The sequence below is a fragment of the Pseudopipra pipra genome, chromosome 8 (genome assembly GCF_036250125.1).
Source record: "Pseudopipra pipra isolate bDixPip1 chromosome 8, bDixPip1.hap1, whole genome shotgun sequence".
Lineage (NCBI taxonomy): Eukaryota > Metazoa > Chordata > Aves > Passeriformes > Pipridae > Pseudopipra > Pseudopipra pipra.
Genome location: NC_087556.1, coordinates 1,780,740 through 1,795,693, shown reverse-complemented (window position 1 = coordinate 1,795,693; position 14,954 = coordinate 1,780,740). Strand labels below are relative to the sequence as shown.

Here is a 14,954-nt window from a genome sequence, read left to right as displayed (position 1 = left end):
AAACCCAGGAAAACTGATTTAAGACGCTGTGTTGGGTGAATTGATTTAAAATTCAATAATGTATCAATGACAATAATGTATTAAATACAACAATGGGGGGGATTGTGTCTGGGACTCTCAGTGTGTAGGAGAAGTGGAAAAGGATGTGACTCAAGCTGTGAAGATCCACAAGCAAAGTATTTCCCTCTCCAGCTGTGTTTGATTGGGATAGAAAAATTTCCCCAGGAGCACAGACACGTTTTGTGGACGTTTTATGTGTGTAAAAGACAGTTAATTAGGCTGTTCCCACGAGGCACCTCTCTGGCTGCTAAAATTGGTGTGGTGGGGCATAAAGCACATCGGTGTGGGGTGGGGGAAGGAGGGTACAGGAGGATGAGACAAGATGATTATACCACCTCAGGGTCTGACTGATCTGCTCAGTTCATCATCACAGGAGCATATTCTGATTGATAAAGTCACTAATTTCTTTCCAAATTTATTGTTCTGGCAAATTTTGATTTTTCTGTAATTTTGGGGGGGAGCGGAAGCTCCTTAAGTCCTTCAGATGAGGTGTAAGAAAAAAGGTATCTGATGTCCTTTGTTTAATATATTATTCCATCTCAAGCCTTTTTTATGTTATTCAATCTCAAGCCTTTTTTGTCTGATAAGAATGGAAAGATTAAAAGAAACTCTTCAAATTAATGCTGCTTCCTCTGTCACAAATTGATCATCTGTTTACCTGTGATTCTGTACTGGTCAGGTCTAATAAATAACAATAAGTTTTTCACCTGGGAAACTGTAAAACAGAGATAATTTGTGTTTTATTTTTCTCCTTAGACCTCAACTGCTACTGTCAATATAGTGGTGACAGATGTGAATGACAACGGACCAGTTTTTGACATGTTTCTCCCCAAAAACCTCTCTGTGCAGGAGGAGGAAGCCAATGCTTTTGTTGGTCAAGTTAGGGTAAGTCATTTAAATTGTTTATTTTATTACCCAGACTGTCCAGACAGTTAGGAAAGAGCATGAAATAATTGTGCCTTAGGCAAAATCCCACCAAAATGTCAGAAGTTTAAATGCAAACTGTCCATTGTCAGATGTATTTGTGGTAACAAAGTCGTGTTTTGAGCTTTAAAATATAGAATTTTGCTTTAAAATATGGAATTGATTGTTTTCTTTGCTATGTTTAATAGCTGAAAACACTTTTTCATGTAAAAATAACACATTAAAACCCTGGGTTTTTTTAAGAAATGCCACTGTAAAAACTCACTTGTCACAGATTTCCAGTGTTAAAACATTGTTGCCACATTTTTAACCTCTTACTGGTTTCTTTTTAAATCATTTCCTACCATAAAGAACAAGTGACACCCAGCTACAGGAAATTGTCCCACATATGGAACATTTTAAGGCCATTAAGGTGAAAACCAGTTAAAGCCTTGACTGAAATAATTGATAACCTGCTGTAAAAATAGATGTTGCTTGGGGGTATTGCTAATTTGAGCTAATTTGAGGGATTTGAAGCTGTGTAAATTTTTATAACACCTGTGAGCCTTGTGAACTCCTGGCTGCAGATTCAGTCACTTGAAGCAAACATTGTTTTTGTTTTTGGGCAAAGTCATTTTTTTCCAGCATCAGGTGGAAGAAGAAAGTGTGAAGGAGTTGTTTCTGTGGGGTTTTGATGCCCAGTAGTTGAATGTAATGTTTTATATCTGCTGCAGGGATGAGTTAACACTAAGGTTGGATGCAGCATGAGCTGTAGGTAAAAGATGAATTTGAAAGCAAAGTTTTTTCAGGAATTTAAGTGAAAAATCTACCTTTTTTTTTTTCTTTTTCTCTAGTAGCAACCATATAAATAGAAAATGGGGGCTCCTTAACTCGTACCTTCAGGAAGAACAGGACATTTTGAGTACCATGGGAACCATCTTGGGTAGCATATATCCATAATGAGCATGGGTTTTTTCCCAATTTGTGTTATCTAATAAGACATCAGAGACTGGTCTGAAGCCTGGGACATGGGGAATTTAGGATCCCTCACTGCAATTAAATCAGGTTTCACAAATTGTTGAGTTATTGTTTTGGTTTTTGGCATTGCCTTCATGTGTGGTGGTTTTTCATTTTGGCTACGAAAATGCACGGGTGTAACAGTTCAAATCAGTACCAAATATCTTTAAAATCCATTTTGGGTTTTGCTGGGGGCCCTCAAGGCTCAATCATCCTCTCAAACAAGAGGGTGGATGTATATTTAGCTTCGATGGAACTATAAAATATAACAACTTATCGGCACAGAACCTCTCTGTCTTCTAAATTAGTGGGATTTCTAAGTTGTGTTGAAGTGAAAATATTTCCTGAAGCCTTGGGATCTCTTGTTCCCAGTTGTGGTGTGACAAAAACTGGTTCTGCCATTTCCAGTCCTGGTTAACACCAGTCTCTTGGAGGAGAAAGCTTTCTCTTTATAGCGCAAATACTGGATGTAGTTCCTGTTGTTTCATGTTCACAAATGCAAATCAATGTAGAAATATCCTTTGGAAAAACCGTTCCATGGTACAGAAAAGAGAGATTTGGGCATTTGGAATTTTTTTTCTGGCTTCAGCAAGGTTATTGAAATACTGTTGGTGTGTGTTTCAGTGTAGCTGTGTTGTTTGAGGATATTCCTCTTTAAAAACTGAAATAGCTTTTGGTGTGTTGTGCTTCGCTGTACAGTAGAACCACGGCAGGTATGGGAGAGGTTTCTGTGGGAATACAGTTTGTATAGAAGCTTTAATGTGGTTAAAATATGCATAAAGGCCTATCTGAGGTGAGAATAGCCTGGTAAAAGAACATGAACTTGTTGTGATGTGTGTTTTCCTTCCCAAGAATTAACCCACTGACTACCAAGCTTTTTAGAATGTCTTTTACTGCATTTATATCAAACAGAAACCTGAAATACACCAGAACAAAGAGTGACAGAGATGATTAAAAAAAAAAAAACAACAACAGGTTTTTGGAGTGTCCCTTTCCCTTTGGAATGTCGTCGTCCCATTTTGCACAGGGAAAAACAGAGCAAGAGATTTTTCCCTTCAGAGCCCAGAAGATCTGGCCCTGCTGCTCCTTGAGGCAGAGGACCTGATGATGAAGGATATGGAAAAGGTGCTCAGCCACTTTGGTCCCTCAGGATCTTTTACACGTGGGGTTTGGTGTCAGGATCATCACCTGCCTGAGCTCAGATGGGGTTGGGTTGGGAGGGACCTCACAGCTCATCCCACCCCCTGCCATGGGCAGGGACACCTTCCACTGGCCCAGGTTGCTCCAAGCCCCGTCCAACCTGCCCTTGGACACTTCCAGGGATGAGGCTATAAACAATTTGGGGTATAAAACAATTAGTTTGGACACTCCCATTAATAATTTGCCACAGACAAGAGTTTTCCGTGCCCTACTTCGTTTTGAGTGGGAAAGTTGGACTTCAAAAGGGATTCCCATAAGGGCTTAGGTGGCATCTGGGAGGTTGTTTCCCAAAGAGATGTAGAACAAGGACAGTGAAAGATTTCCTGTGGGAGAGGGGAGGGTTTGTTCCTTCAGTCAGGCAGGATCCACACTCCGGAGTGCTCTCACTCTCCAGCACTCCAACAGCTCTGTCTGCCAGTGGAGTTCAGTTCCTGAAGGCACTGGCACAGGAGTTCTGCCTGGGGGAGGGGGGTTGTGGAGCAGACTGAGGATTAAAAGAACAAAAACCAGGCTGGCAGTGGAGCAGATGTCTTTCCAATCCCTTTTATTTTGCACTGCCTTGTCTAAATTGGGGCAGTCGGGGGTGGATTGGATTCCCTGCTGCTCCCTCACGTCTGATCCCGGGGATGCCCTGAAAGGCAGCAGGAGAACTGCTGCATAAAGGTCTCTACAAAGGAGCAAGAGGAAGCAAAAAGCTGCAAATGGGAAACTTGACAGTGAAATTCAGGCAATTCATTGCAGTCTAAAACATGCTGAAGGCAGGGCATTGGAATGATTTGCCTTGCACAGTGCTCTGTTATCAATACCAGGGGCATGGGAGGGAAAGCATGGAAGGACATTTAGGAAGGGATCAATGTATCGACTGCAAAATCTGCTGGCAGGTTCCCAGTCCTGTTCAGGGAAAATCAGTCCCAAGTAGTTTGTTGCAGACTCAAAGTGCAGTCTCTGGTTAAAGAGGAAGCTGTTGAGCTCATGGGGCCCAGGAGAGGGAAGACATCACTGGACTGAAGGTTTTATTCATTTATTTTTTAATATGTATCTCGAGATCCCTTCACTCCCACCTATCATTTGTTTGTTGATGGTGTATTTTTGTGATCAGCACTGTTTGAAATCTCCAACTTGAATGTGTTGGTATCAAGGGGAGACAGCGCTGGGGAAGGAAATGAGAAGGAAAATAGAGATAAAGAGTTATGTGGTGGGGGGGAAACCACTCCTTAATCAGATGCTGAAGTATCACTGACCTTAGATCATCCCTGAGATGGAGACTGTACTTAGGGCAGTTTGCAGTGTGTGTGATACCTCTGTCAACTGCTTCTTTTTAAAGGATGAAAAAAATGCTTAAAGGAAGTTGTTCTTTAGAAGTGGAGCTATTCTACCTCCTGGAAAAGGGTTTTGGAGGCCGTTCTTTGATTGTACTGCACAATGGAAATATTTTGCTCTTCTTTTGACATAATAAATGTGAAATCATACCTGTGGTAGAAATCCAATAGCCTTTGTTCACTGCAGAGCAAAGTCAGGCAAAACTAAGACAAAACTAAGTGGGTGAGACAGAGATATCCTGTCTGGCACCAGTCTACTGATCCTAGACATTGCTTTTTAATGGGAAAGAAGCATTTTAAATGCCTTGGGTAAAGAAGCAAACTCACTCTTGAATGCTGATGAAAGGTAATTATGTCACCAATTTCCTAACAGAGCTGTCTGTCTGTGGGTATCAGTGAATTGTGACAAGTTCTTTTTTGACAGAGGGCTGGAGCAGCTCTGCTGGGAAGAAAGGCTGGGAGAGTTGGGATTGTTCAGCCTGGAGAGGAGAAGCTTTGGGATGGGTGAATTGTGGCCTTCCAGGGCCTGAAGGGGATGACAAGAAACAGGGAGAGAGACTATTTACAGGGCTTGGAGTGACAGGACAAGGGGGAATGGCTTCAAACTGACAGAGAGTAGGTATAGATGGGATATTGGGAAGGAATTGTTCCCTGTGAAGGTGGTGAGGCCCTGGCACAGGTTGCCCAGAGAAGCTGTGGCTGCCCCTGGATCCCTGGAAGTGTCCAAGGCCAGGTTGGAGGGGGCTTGGAGCAACCTGTTCTAGTGGAAGGTGTCCCTGCCAATGGCAGGGGGTGGGCTGTGCTGCTCTTTAAGGTCCCTTCCAACCCAAACCATTCTGTGATTCAATTTTTATTTAAATTCACAAGGCTAAGGATTTACAGCCCAGTTTAAATTTCACAGATGTTGGTGAGGCTTGTTGTGTTGGGCTAAATGACCTCTGGAGACCCCTCACAACTCATTGATTCTGTCTTTCTATAGACAGGAAATCTTCTTCCAGTGCTGGTGAAGTATTACTGCCCATGCCCATGGCAGGGAGCTTGGAATGAGATGATCTTTAAGGTCCCTTCCATGTAACATTACAAGATCTTGGGAAAAAGTCCAGAAAGGAATCCCACTTTACTCAAATCACTGCATTTTGAATTCATGTAATACATGTAAAAACAATATAAATCAGAATCCACAAAAACCTAATCAGAACCTAAAATCAGAGAATCATAACATGGCAGATGGACCACAACCAGAGAAAGTTCAGACTTAGGTTCTTGTAAGTGGTTGGTCCTTTGGATAGAACCTTTGTGGTATCATTTTCTTCCATGTTTACTAAGAAAGCTGCCTACAGGTTAGGTTAGATAGGACTTAAGGACTTTAATAGGACTTTCAGCACCATCTCCCATAAGATCCTCATAGAGATGCTGGTGACATAGAGATTTTCATGTGCTTCTAGTTGGCTTTTCATTTGGTTCTTAACAGGCAAATTCCTGCTGCCTCTTAAAAAGTTTCAATTCCGAGCCTGTGGCATGAGAGGAAATAGATGTGGACATAGATTTGTGCTACTTATTTCTGTTTTAGATCACCAGTGCTGGACAGGATCACCTTCTTTCTGCTGAAACCCAAGGGGTTGTGTTATTCCTGAAGGATATTTTGCAGCCCTGCTCTACCACAGGTCCCTGAACTTAAGTCAGCTTAAGGCACAGATCAAATAGGTTAAAGAAGCTCCTTGCCATTGGTAAATGAATTTCAAAAGCTGTGCTCTTGTCTTCCCTGTTCCCAATATCTCTTACATTTGTGTATTAATTTCCATCTTTACCTTCCCAGTGATACCATTCCTGGTTCAGTGCAGTGAGTTATTGATCCTTGTTATCAGACCAGTTGCACAGCCGTGGCAGTTGCTTGGGGAGAGTCCAGGGATTTTTGAATGAAAGGAATCCTTGTTTTTGTCTCCTGACACCTTGCCTTTCAGGGTGCTTTTAAGCCCTTTTATCTCTTTCAGCCTGATGCTGTAATAAACCTTCTGAGTCAGTGGTTTCATGTCTGAGCTCCAGGAGGGTTTGGACAACGCTCTCGAGGACAGGGTGGGATTGTTTGGGTGTCCTGGGCAGGGCCAGGAGCTGGACTGGATGATCCCTGTGGGTCCCTTCCAGCTCAGGATAGTCTAGGATAATACAGGCCCATTTAGGATTTTGATGCCTGATTCCCATCCCTGGAAGTGTCCAAGGCCAGGTTGGATGTGGCTTGGAGCAACCTGGGCTAGTGGAAGGTGTCCCTGGCAGGGGATGGAACGAGATGGGCTTTAAGGCCCCTTCCAACCCAACCCCAAATTTCCTTATAATACATGTCAAGTGTCTTTTTTTCTACTATTCAGACCTCTTGTCTTTGCTATCTGTAATTAATGTAAGAAAACTAATTAAGTTTTCTTCTGTAACAAGAGAGATGACAGAATGCAACCAAGAGCATTAGAAGAGTCTGACTGGTGAGATAAGTACTTTTAAATCCAAGGGTTGGCTGTTCTGTTCCAGCTTGGATTCTAATTCTAATATTCTTTAAGTAGGTGGGCTTAGGAGGAGAGCCAGCAACCAAGAGAAATTCCAAAAATAACTTTCAAATGGATTAACATATTAGAGAAATCTTTGGGAGCCCAGCTAAACGTGGAGATTTCCAGCAATATATTTCATCTGTGATTTAGAAAGTTTTGTTTGGTGAGGGGGGTTTTTTTGTTGTTTTGGCTTTGCATTGTACTTGCATTGGTTTCATCTCTGAATTGCCAAAGAACATACTCATCAAAAAAGCAAAAATTCCAATCATCCTTCAAGTAAACCCAAGTCTCTAAAGTTAGGCTTTGGTTGTGTGCCAGACTGAAAGAAGCTTGTCTGTTTTTAAGTGTTAAAATGTGATTAACTTTTGTAGGAGGTTCACCAGCCCATTAAATCATGAATTTGCAGCCATGAGGTTTTTGATTTTCATTTATTTTAATTTATATTTGCTCGTAGCATTTAACTGCTCTTACTGTGTGGTTTCATTATGAGTCTCATTTAATTGGTTTGGGAAGTAACCCTCCAGATGCTCTGGAATTAGCATTGACTTGGAAAGTAATCATCAAAGGTTCTTCTGGCTTGTCCAAGGGCTAAAAATGTGTCAGTGTTTGAAAAATTACAGGGTGTTACCTTTATCCAACTCCAAGTATAGTGAAGGATAAGCTGGTATGACTTGGGAATTCAGCAGGATACGGAAGTTCCTGGAGGATATCCCCAAAACCTGTAGTATTTTTCCAAAGGGGGTGTGTGGAAGGCAACAGTTTGTTCTCTCCAGGAAGTGGGAGTTGCCTTGACATTTCAAGAGAGACAAAATCCGGGAATCCCAGATAGGTTTGTGTTGGAAGGAACCTTAAATCTCATCTCATTCCAACCCCACTGCTGTGAGCTGGGCCACCTCCCCCTGCACCAGGTGGAATGTGAGGGTGGCAGATCACTGAATTTGCTCCCTGCCAGAACCATGTCCAATTTTATTTTGTGTTCTTTCTATCATCTCTCCTCATTGGGTTATTTTGTGCAGACCAGTAATTCAGGATATTTGAGATTTATCCCACAGTGTAATAACCAAGCCTCTGGCTCCTGCAGTGCACCATTAAGTTTTGTGTTGGTACCTCCTCATCTTTTGCTTTGCTCAGAGCACATAATGAACTAAATAGAGAAGGGAAAGTCTGTATAAAATCAGGCAAAAAGGAATGAAAGAAAGGAAAAGCCTGTCTGAAGTTTAGGCAAGAGGAAAATCCAAACTTTTGGGGATGACTGATGTTCCTTCCTTAAAATATTCATAAATAAATACCGAGAGGTCAAGAACATTTCAAATATTTGTGGCCTCTTTCTGCACTTGGGAGATGTTAATTTAGTCCTGCAGGCACAAACAGGAATATCCCTGCAAAACAAGTACAAAATCCAATTTAACACTCCCACCCACACTTGATTTGCTGTTTGACACAAATGAAGGGCTTGGGAATATTTCCAGCCCATAATAATAAACCCATTAAACCCTCAATAATAACCCTATTAAACCCATAGTAATAAAAAAATCATGTTATCAGCCATGCAAACAGTAATTCTCACCACCAGCATCATTTGGATCCTCCAGCACAATTCCCATCCCTCCCTGGAGCTGTGGTGTTTGCTGGAATACTGGGAAGCTGGGGGAGATCAGGAGCTTCTGTTGGGTTGGGAGGGGATTGCAGGGAACTTCTGTCCCTCAGGAAGGGAAATTTAACCTGGAGGAAGTTGGTTTGGTGGTAAAGTGGTCCCTGAGAAGTGTTTCAACTTGGGGATTCCCATTGTGTTCCCTCAGCTGTGTAGGAATAACAACCCACTGCCTTATTTTGCTGTTCTCCAGCTCTAACAGTCCAAGCCCAAATCCTCAATTAACCTGCCTAAATCCTGTTCCCCATCATGAGCAAGAGTTGTGGGTATTAGTGGAAGGTTTCCTTTGAAAAGAATGATAATGATATAATTAATATTGTTGACATTAAAGCCCTTGTCATTATATTGCAGAGTTAATGATCCTTCAAGAGGCATTTTGGTAATTCAGATCTCCCAGAACTGTGTTTTCAAGCTGTTTCAGACAGAGGAAGATAATTTGCTACCCTGGAATACTGTTGCTTTATATTCTTAGGAATATCCTAGGAATGTTGGAGCAGAGTTGGTAACACAAATTTCAATTTACCACAACAGGTAAAGGCTGTCACCTTGGAGATGAGGGTGTCTCTAGAAAATATGGGATGAATTTCCTGGGAAATAAAGTAGCAATTTATTTGGGTTTTATGAAGCAGTACTTTGTAAGTTAATGATGAAATGAGAGTTGTCATGTGGATCTGAGGAGTTACTGGAAGAAGAGCAGTAGTTGCTCTGGCTCTGCAGAGGAACGTGGTGTTCCTAATTCTGAATAAACATTATGAGATGTATCCTGGGCTGCATCAAAAGGAGCGTGGCAGCAGGTCCAGGGAGGGGATTCTCCCCCTCTGCTCTGCTCTGGTGAGGCCCCACCTGGGTCACTGTGCACAGTTCTGGTGTCCCCAGCATCAGAAGGACATGGAATTGTTGGAGCAAGTCCAGAGGAGGCCACCAAGTTGCTGAGGGGACTAGAGCACCTTCCCTGTGGAGACAGACTGGGAGAGCTGGGAATGTTCAGCCTGGAGAGGAGAAGGTTGTGTGGAGACCTCACAGAACCTTCCAGGGTCTGAAGGGGCTACAGGGAAGCTGGAGAGGGACTGTTCATTGGGAACTGGAGGGACAGGATGAGAGGGAATGGGTTCCCACTGCCAGAGGGCAGGGTTAGATGGGATATTGGGAAGAAACTCTTCCCTGTAAGGGCAGGGAGGCCCTGACCAAGATTGCCCAGAGAAGCTGTGGCTGCCCATGGATCCCTGGAAGTGTCCAAGGCCAGGCTGGACAGGGCTTGGAGCAACCTGGGCTAGTGGAAGATATCCCTGCCCATGGCAGGGGGTGGAACAAGGAGATCTTTAAGGTCCCTTCCAACCCAAACCATTCAGGGATTCTATGATTCTGTGGGATGGGAGAGGTGGAAAGGGGCACCTCGCCTTTCTGTGTCTCTTGTAGCACTGGCAAGAAGGGCCAGTCAGTAAGGGATTGTTTTATTTTCTTTTTTTAAGTCTAATTTATGCTCCTGCAGATGTTCTTAATTGAAAAAAAAACAAAAACAAAAACATTAAACTTAGGTAAAACAGGCTCCTCTATCCTGACAAATGTGTCCCTTTTGGTTTTTGGCCACACTGGCTGAAGGGAATTTATGAGCTCTTCAGTTGGGTAACTCTGGGGCAGTAAATTTCCCTGTCAGGCTGCTTGGACCAGTTTCCCTCAGAGCAGAGGGAAACCTCTGAGCATGCAGAGGGATGTTTCCAAATTATTCTTTTTTCCAGCAGAGCAAAATCAGCTTAGTTCCCTCTCCCCATTTCCCAGGGATTGCGTGTGATTGCAGGTGGTGGAACACCAGAATGCCTGGCAGGTCCTGGGGGGACTGTGCTGGACCCTCAGGTGTTGCAGGAGTGCTCCTGTGATGGCTGAGGGTGCCCCAGGCTCCTTCGTGCTCTGGGAATCACTAAGGTTGGAAAAGACCTCCAAGGTCACCAAGTCCAACCTTTGGCCAAATCCCACCATGCACACTAAATATCACCACTTCTGCCTCTACAGGCACTGGAACTTTCCTTCCCTTTGCCAGCTGTGGGGATGAAGGGAAGGAGGAGTTGGGTTAGGGCTGGATGCAACAAAAAAATCTTGTAGCAGAAATGAGTCAGTTTGTTCTGCAGTTGTCAGGTGTTCACATCCCACTGTGGAGGGGGAAGAGTAAGTGATCCTCTCTGGAAACATGGATTATCACTTGTGCTGCCCCCAACTTTGACAGCTTTGGCTTATTGCAGGGGAGGAAACGTGCTCTGTGCGTGGCCTGCACACACAGGAGATCAGGAGTGGAGGGGGTTCAGTGAGGCTGCACTGTGGGGAATAGAAAAAAACCCAGCCAATTTTGGACTCAGTGCTTTCCCTGATACTTCTTTTTACTCCTAATGGACCTTAGCTAATAGAAGAAATTACTAAGGTTATTTGTGTAGCCCAGAGGAAAATAACATCTGTGATTTGTATGTCGTGGGTAGAGCTGAAAACTGCCACAGAAACTGGTTTGTGGAGAGGCCCCAGAGCTGACATCCTGTCCTTCCTCCCAGCAGAGAGATTTTGAGAGAAAGCATTGACTGGAAAAGTCAGGAGCAGATGCCAAAACATCAGGGAGGGATTCTTGGTCTGAACATGTGTTGTGCTGTGGCCCAGCTTGACAAACCAGATGCTTGTGAAGCCAAGCCCTCGGATAATCCTAATGCTGGAGGATCTTCAGGTGGTGTCTGAGGGGAATTTTTGTTTGACACTGTTTGATTTGGGTGTTTCAGCGCTGCCCAAATCATTCTGGACTATGTCCTTAGATGGAGGATGGATGCAGACAGCTGGAATGGACACATTAGTTAGAATTTGGCTTTTCCCTTAACACGTTTTGTCACATCCAGTGATGTTTTAATCGCCGCTCTCTGAAGAACTACTTAGTTTTCTACAGTTTGTTCATCGTGTTCTTCAAAACCAAATGTTACCATGTTTCATCCTTGTTCCTCTACTCTCAGAAGAGGCCAGTCATTGCAGCAGAAAACTGTTTAGGTTTGTTCAGTTGGTGTCTCTGTTCTCACACACTGAACCTCCAATTTCAGTAGCAGCCAATTAATTCATGACTGTCCTTATAGGGATGGGCATAATTCATATGCTTTTCCAAGAGCTCCCAGGTTTGAATGCTGACCTGGTTTTCTTTCCTCCTCTTAATTAAATTATGGTGTGATGAATAAGGTTATGTAAATGAAACAAAGGGCATCCTGTGAGCAAGGCATTCTCATTTATTTGCCTTTATAAATGACATCTGGGATGATCATGAGAGATTTGCATGTTTTGTTTTCAGAACAGTTGTCAGGAAGTTTCCCCGAATGTTTCATTCCGGTGGAAGTGTTCATTGTAAGACTTGGTAATGAAACCTTTTATCTTGTGGAAATCAATTAAAAGTTAATTAAAATTGTTAATAAGAAAAAGATCACTGTGCTTCTTCCCTGTACTACATCCATGTGCTAAGCAGGGGTGGCTGTGACTTCATCCTGACTGCTCTGTGGATAATTGTCCTTTTAATTGACATCTGTCAGTGGATGGTTGGATCTGCTTAGTTTCCAATCAATTCTATTTCCTCCATAGAAATAACTGATCCAGACAAAAAACCAACCAAACAAAACCCCACAGGAAACTCCAAAAGTAATCTGAAATACTCCTATAATTGGAAACCAGGAGAACAAATTCTCATGAGACAACATTTTTGTATTAGGTTAATTTGGAAGTAAGTTTTGGATTAGATAAGCTTGTTTTATGGGAATGTAAATTAAAATTATTTTCAAATCTATGGCAGGCTTTGCAATTTGGTTCCTAAAAACATGGCTGTGTATGTTGTGAACTCACTTGTGTCCATCCTCAGGGATAAACATCTTTGCCACATTCTGCAGGACTGATTTGATTCACAGAATCATTGAGGCTGGAAAAGACCTCCAGGACCATTGAGTCCCCCCTGTGCCCGATGCCCACCTTGTCCCCAGCCCAGAGCACTGAGTGCCACGGCCAGGCCTTCCTGGGACACCTCCAGGGATGGGCACTCCAAACCTCCCTGGGCAGCCCCTGCCAAGGCCTGACCACCCTTTCCAGGGAGAAATTCCTCCTCCTGCCCAACCTGAGCCTCCCCTGGCACAGCTGGAGGCCATTTCCTCTTGTCCTGTCAAAAGTTGTCCAAGGCTGAGCAACTAACTGTATCTCTCCTCCTGAAGAATTCCAGTTGGGATCCAGTTACCTGCCTTCTGTCATTGCAAATCGAGCCATTTGTTTCTGTGGGGTATTTTCCCTTTGGTAAAACCTCAAGGAGAGGCAGGGTGCCCTAAAGAAGCACCTCTGAGCAGCCACACAAGCAGTGGTGCTCTGTAGAACCCTTCCCCAGGTTACCTGCTTTCCCTGGGGGAGCTGTGTTGAGTATGTGCATTAAAACATGGTTCTTCTGCTGTTCCTCCAGGCTACAGATGCAGATGCTGGGGTCAATGGGCAGGTCCATTACAGCCTGGCAAACTTCAACAACCTGTTCAGGATCACGTCCAATGGCAGCATTTACACAGCAGTGAAGCTCAACAGAGAAGTGAGGGACTACTACGAGCTCATCGTTGAGGCCACGGACGGAGCCGCGGATCCCCGTCGCTCCACACTCACCTTGGCCATCAAGGTGCTGGATATTGATGACAACAGTCCTGTGTTTACCAACGCTTCCTACACCGTCTACGTGCCAGAAAATCTGCCCCCAGGCACTGTCTTCCTGAAGATAGAGGTGAGGAAGTTACGGAGTGAAGAAGATGTTGTGTGATTGATTTAACTTGGCAGTGAGAGTGCAGGCGGAGATTGGGAACTGCAGTGTGGGGGAAGTCTTTTTGCCCAGAGAAGCTGTGGCTGGCCCATCCCTGGAAGTGTCCAAGGCCAGGTTAGACTGGGCTTGGAGCAACCTGGACTAGTGGAAAGCGTCCCTGCCCATGGCAGGGAGTGGAATGAGATGGTCTTGAAGGTCCCTTCCAACGCAAACAGTTCTGGAATTCCTTGATCCTCTCCCTGGTAGTGGCTGATAGCAGGTGCTCCAGGGAAGAGAACAAGACCAGACTCATCTTCCATTGCCTCTTTCCCTGAATATTGTCCTTGTCTCCTGTGGCAGGTACCTCTGGTTTTTAGACCCTTCAGTGAATTTGATTCCTTGTGTCTGCGTACATCGAATACAATTAGAGCAATATAACAAAACTGCACTTGTTTGCAGCAGTTTTCTTTTATATATCCTTTAAATCTAGTAGGGGTGTTTTGTGAAAAAGGGCTTTGTTTGGTTTCAAGTCCCTTTGTTTTCCTGCAGGCGAAGGATGTTGATCTGGGCTCGGACGTGAACTATCGGATCCGCACAGAGGAGGCACGACAGTATTTTGCACTGAACAGGCACACGGGCGAGTTGTCCCTGCTGAAATCCTTGGATTATGAGTCATTCTCTGACACAGAAGCCACCTTCACCTTCCTGGTGGAAGCCTTCGACAGCAAGGGCACGATGCCTCCTGGGCTGGCCACCGTCACCGTGAGGGTCAAGGTGAGAGCAGCCACTGCTCACTCAAGAGCATCCTGTCCTGGGGGGTACAAAACACTCTCACAGTCATCCCAGGAACACCAGAACAACATTAGTGTGTCTGCTCCTCTGCTTTTCACTTGGACAAAGCTGCTTTTTCTGCCAGCAGCTTGTTCAGTTAAACTCGTGTTTTATAACAGTTATAATTACTTTTCTGTGTGCAATTATGCAGTTAAATATTGGATCACAGGTTTATGAGCTACAAGGAAGACCTGACACATACATAAACATTTTGTCCTTCAGAATCCGCAAAAGGCTGAAACCAGCCCCTAATCTGCAAAAATGACCCAGTCGTGTTTCAGGTGCAGCTCTGTCTCTCAGTCAAGTCCTTTTGAGCAGTTGCTTGATTTTTGTGAGCTTGAGGAGAGAAGACAGTTTAATTACTTGTAGTTTAGCTAAGGAGCAAAAATTGTAACAGGACCAAAAGCACAGCTCACAAATGTGAACTCCATCTCCAGCAACTTCAGTGTAAATCCAAGTCTCTGGAAAGAATTCAGCATTTATGAATCAATCTGGGGTTCAGCTTCCTGTGTATCTGCAGGTGCTGGGAACTGCCATATGGTTTTGAGTAATTCTGTTTGTCAGTCTCTACTGAGCTCAGAATTATTTTAGGGAAAGTAAATGTCTCCAATTATTTGGTGACAATGCAGGAAGGCTTCTGTGATACTTCTCTGTCTGCAATATTTCTCAGTTCT

General features: G+C 43.8%; 1 protein-coding gene across 10 annotated transcripts in view; it reads left to right on the top strand.

Moving 5' to 3' along the window:
• Positions 1-14,954, top strand: part of PCDH15 (protocadherin related 15) — a 701,112-nt gene that overhangs the window by 573,360 nt on the left and 112,798 nt on the right. For all 10 annotated transcript variants that reach the window (XM_064662188.1, XM_064662185.1, XM_064662184.1 and 7 more), the window contains 3 exons: positions 817-945; positions 13,129-13,434; positions 13,999-14,223. In XM_064662188.1, coding sequence (XP_064518258.1) covers positions 817-945; positions 13,129-13,434; positions 13,999-14,223 — 660 coding nt within the window. The remainder of the gene's footprint in view (positions 1-816; positions 946-13,128; positions 13,435-13,998; positions 14,224-14,954) is intronic.